Source organism: Dipodomys ordii, unplaced genomic scaffold (assembly GCF_000151885.1).
Source record: "Dipodomys ordii isolate 6190 unplaced genomic scaffold, Dord_2.0 Scaffold13, whole genome shotgun sequence".
Classification (NCBI taxonomy): domain Eukaryota; kingdom Metazoa; phylum Chordata; class Mammalia; order Rodentia; family Heteromyidae; genus Dipodomys; species Dipodomys ordii.
This window is the reverse complement of record NW_012267229.1, coordinates 16,074,120-16,079,186: the sequence shown is the minus strand read 5'-3', so window position 1 is coordinate 16,079,186 and position 5,067 is coordinate 16,074,120. Positions and strand designations below refer to the sequence as shown.

Here is a 5,067-nt window from a genome sequence, read left to right as displayed (position 1 = left end):
ATGAGACTCCCTAAACTCCTCACTTTCTTGCTTTGGCACCTGGCTTGGCTGGACCTGGAATTCATCTGCTTTGTGTTGGGTGCCCCCGACTTGGTCCAGAGACCCCCGGGGGCCAGGCCAGGACTGGCCAAAGCAGAGACCAAGGAGAGAACCCCTCTGGCCCGGAACATCTTTAGACCAGGGGGTCAGAGTTACGGTACAGGGGGCACCAATGCCAGGGCAAAGGGAGGTCCCGGGCAGACACAAATCAAGAAGGATGAATCAAGAAAGGTGCCTCCCAGATCTGGTGGTCCTGAATCTAAACCAGGACCCCTTCCCCAAACCAGGCAGGCTGCAGCTCGGACTGTAACCCCCAAAGGACAACTTCCTGGGGGTAAGGCACTCCCAAAAGCAGGATCCGTCCCCAGCTCTTTCCTGCTGAAGAAGGCCAGGGACCCCGGGCCCCCTCGAAGTGAACCCAAGGAGTCCTTCCGTCCGCCTCCCATCACGCCCCATGAGTACATGCTTTCGCTGTACAGGACGCTGTCCGATGCTGACAGAAAGGGAGGCAACAGCAGCGTGAAGTTGGAGGCTGGCCTGGCCAACACCATCACCAGCTTTATTGACAAAGGGCAAGGTGAGGGGGGGTGGGGTGGCAGGGAGGGCACACCGACTGGCACCAAGGGGCTTCTAGAGCCCCAGTGCTGTGCAGGTGGGGTGCAGGTGGGGAGCAGGTGGGGAGCGGTATATGCGTGGTCCAGGGTGGGTGTCTGCGATCTATCTCCCATACCAGACTCAAGCTGCTGGCATAGTTAGCCCTGGAGGGGATCCAGGAATCACCCAGTCCAGTTTCTGCAAGGTGCACAGCTGGGTGCTAAAGCTTGGGGAAGAGACAAGACCTGCCAGTTGGTGGCAGCTGGAGACTAGACTCCACCACTCTGGATGACTGAGCCATGCTCTCTGCACCTACATGGGTTGGCCAAACTTTTCAGACTCTGGGGTTTGCTCCAATTTACAGCAGAGAGAAGTGAATCTTTGAGTCCTCATGCTTCTGCAATTTTGCCCTCAGGTTGGAGAGGCAGAGAAGGTGGGGTAGATGAAGCCAGAAAAGAGGGTATCTTGACATCATGGGAGGGTCTCACTGACCATGTGACTCTGGGAATTTGAGAAAGCGCTTGCCCCCGTTATGTTCTCCTTTTCCCATAGATACACCTATTTGGGGGGTTGAGTTTGCTGATTTCCGAGAGCCCTTCCAGTGTGAAAATTTTGTGTCCTATCCTAGCATATAACATTTTCATCGCTAACCCAGGAGAGTATCTGATCTCCTCCTTTCTCCTCACTATCTAGTATTACTGTCTCCACTGTTCCTCTTGACTTGCTGTGTGATCACACAGCCTGTTTCTGCATGATGTGAGGATTGCTCAGTTGTCTGCAGCTCATATGCTGTGTTCTGAGTCTTGGGGCTTTGGCTGGCAGGGTGGGGGAGGGGTTGGAGAGTGGGAGAGGTTCCTCATTAGGTCTGGCCTGTTGAGGAATGACAGGGGGTGGGGGAGGCACAGAGGCAGCAGGTCTGGCTGAGGTGGGGGAGGTGGCCTGGCTGCCTGCCCAACCAGAGAAAGCTGTGACCCCTTAAGGGCTCATAAAATAAGTTCTTGTGTTCACCCCCGCTCCCCACCCCCCCAGCACTAAGGGAGCTTGGGGAGGGGAAAGATGGAGGAGTTTAAAAGCCTAATTAGTTACCTTCTAGAGCAATATATGAAGGTTCCCCAATGGCAAATTGGTGTTTAGGAAGGAAGGCATGCTGATCAGAGATACAGCTGAGCTTCACACGCGACATGCACACATTCACAGAGCCTTATATTTTACACATATGTGAATGAATCATACATGCGCACACACATTCTTATGTACATATATGGAATTGTATACTATACACATATACAACATACACTCTTTGGGTATTCATACAAATCCAAATCCAAATATATATATACATATAATGTATTACTCACATATATTACATACTCAAACAATGTCTCTGTCTTAATGTCTGTTTCTCTCTCTGTCTCTCTGTCTCTGTCTCTGTTTCATACACACACACACACACACACACATACACAAACTATGGCACTTCCACACATCCAGCCAATGGAAGGCACACACAAAATTATTCGACCAATAAACTAGGGCAATTGGGTTGTAGGCCAGCTTTGTTATTAATTTGCTGTGTGACCTAAGTCAAGCTACTCCCCATCTCTATGCCTCGATCATAAAACAGGAACACTAAGATCTCCTTTAAATATAGTAGAAGTTCAGGACCAGGGCATAAAGATTCTAAGCTAGAGTTTCATCTCTGCTTTATTTTATTTTCCTAGGTAGGTGACCTTGAGCAAGTCACCTACCTTCTCTGAACTTCAGGTTCCTGCTCTGGAAAAATGGTTAATTTCAATGTTGACACAACTCTCTCCCCCACTGGAGCTATCATGTAGGGGAGAGGTAAGTAGAGGCAGTTTTAGGTGGATGAATCTAATACACATAGATGGTTGTTGACACACGTACCTGAGTCATTGAGCTCACTGGCCACCACACCTATTCATAACCACCACCACTCCGTTAGCTATGTAGGAAGCTCCTTCATTTTGAAAAGTGCTCTCAGTGGTTTGGGTGTTGGCCTCTGTCATAGTGGGGAAGAGGTTAAAGAGAGCGGGGCTTTCCCTGGAGTCCTTGAGGTGACCAGCTAGCTCCCTGGGTGAGGTTGCTGAAATTGACTTCTGGCTGTTCTCTCCAGATGACCGAGGTCCTGTGGTCAGGAAACAGAGGTACATGTTTGACATTAGTGCTCTGGAGAAGGATGGGCTGTTGGGAGCCGAGCTGAGGATCTTGCGGAAGAAGCCCTCTGACACAGCCAAGCCAGCAGCCCCTGGTGTCGGGCGGGCAGCCCAGCTGAAGCTGTCCAGCTGCCCCAGTGGCCGGCAGCCGGCAGCCTTGCTGGATGTACGCGCTGTGCCAGGCCTGGATGGATCTGGCTGGGAGGTGTTCGACATCTGGAAGCTCTTCCGAAATTTTAAGAACTCGGCCCAGCTGTGTCTGGAGCTGGAAGCCTGGGAACGGGGCCGGGCTGTGGACCTCCGTAGCCTGGGCTTTGACCGGACTGCCCGACAGGTCCATGAGAAGGCCCTGTTCTTGGTATTTGGCCGAACCAAGAAACGCGATCTATTCTTTAATGAGATCAAGGCTCGTTCTGGCCAGGATGACAAGACTGTGTATGAGTACCTGTTCAGCCAGCGGCGGAAACGAAGGGCCCCACTGGCCACTCGCCAGGGCAAGCGACCCAGCAAGAACCTCAAGGCCCGCTGCAGTCGGAAGGCCCTGCACGTCAACTTCAAGGACATGGGCTGGGACGACTGGATCATTGCCCCCCTTGAGTATGAGGCCTTCCATTGCGAAGGGCTGTGCGAGTTCCCCCTGCGCTCCCACCTGGAGCCCACAAACCATGCAGTCATTCAGACCCTGATGAACTCCATGGACCCCGAGTCCACACCACCTACCTGCTGTGTGCCCACGCGGCTGAGTCCCATCAGCATTCTCTTCATCGACTCTGCCAACAACGTGGTATATAAGCAGTACGAGGACATGGTTGTGGAGTCCTGTGGCTGCAGGTAGCAGCATTGGCCCTCTGTCTTCCAGGATTTGGCACATCCCGAGAACCCCTCCTCACACCCCTGGACACAGAGGGAATCCTGAAGTTGCAGCTAGAAGCATCTAGACACCCCACACAAAAGGGGATTGCAGCACACTCTCTGAGTGTGGCTCAGGCTCACAAGTCCTCCATCTAAGGATTTCTACCTTTCTGCTCCTTTGCTTAGCAAAGGACGAGGCCCAGGAGACCGATTTTGAATGGGATGGACACCTAGAAGATGGATTTTCCAATGTGACTCCGTTTGGAACGTATGAGGGTGATGTGTGATGTCCACATCACCTTGTAGGAGAGCCACAGGGGCCATTTCATCTTTGAATCTTTGTGCCTGGTGACTTTCTGCTCCCTCAGCAGATGAGATGCTAATTGGGTCTGGGTGGGAGAGAAGTGAAGAGGGCTTGGGCAGGAGTGAGGAGTATGAGGCTGTTAGACTGTTAGATTAAAATATACAATGATGAGATATAAAAACAAAACTGTGCCTAAAATGGTGGTGGCAGATTTCTTGTTTACCTCACGGGAGGGAGGACTCATGATCCCTTAAAGAATTCCTGGCCCAGGGAGAGAAGGTGGGTTGCCTCACTGTTTCCCAGGCCCTGAGCGCCACCCCCACTCCTGGGAACTGAAGCAGAATGGGACAGAGAATGAGACTGGGCAGGGCCACCTCTCACCTCTCACCCCATTTCTGTTCCTTCCAAAAGTCCATTGGTCCCTAGCTCCATCTGCTCCATTGGGGCCTGGAAATAGGGTTAGAGTTTTACATTCCACAGTCAAGTTTTTATTTCCAAAATGGATCTCTACATGAAAGGGATCTGGGGTGGTGGGGTGGTGTTGCTGTTATTTTATTTAAAATCATTCCCTCTTCATTCACCAGCATCTTCCCTATCCTCCACCCTGACTCCTACCCTATTCACAGAATAAACTGGGCCCTATTTAAAGGGCCTTCTTCTGCCTTTCTACTGGAGAATGTGGGCTGACAGGGTCTCTTCCTCCTTAAAGCGATACTTCCTTTATTTTGGTACCAGTTCTGGGGCTTGAACTCAGGGCCTGAGCAGTTCCTGAGCTGCTGCTGCTGCTTCTTCTTTATTTTTTTTTTTAAGGCTAGTGTTCTAGCACTTTGAGCCACAGCCCTACTTCTGGCTTTTTTGGTGATTATTTGGAGATTAGAATCTCACAGACTTTCCTACCTGGGCTGGCTTGAACCATGATCCTCAGATCTCAGCCTTCTGAGTAGCTAGCATTACAGGTGTGAGCTACCAGCACCTGGCTACAGCTCCTCAAGCAACCTTGACTGTGACCCCACTGTCCGTCAGCAGTAACCCTCCTCATTGCTCATCCATAAGTGCCCTCCACAACTGAAGCCAAAAATGAAGCCCCTTTCTTGCCATTTTCCC

At 51.3% G+C, this 5,067-nt stretch overlaps 1 protein-coding gene across 1 annotated transcript; it reads left to right on the top strand.

Moving 5' to 3' along the window:
* Positions 1-4,012, top strand: Gdf5 (growth differentiation factor 5). The gene is made up of 2 exons (XM_013010829.1): positions 1-616; positions 2,768-4,012. The coding sequence occupies exons 1-2, from the start codon at positions 1-3 to the stop codon at positions 3,640-3,642; spliced, it is 1,491 nt and encodes a 496-aa protein (XP_012866283.1). The 3' UTR covers positions 3,643-4,012.
* The last annotated feature ends 1,055 nt before the right edge of the window (positions 4,013-5,067 follow it).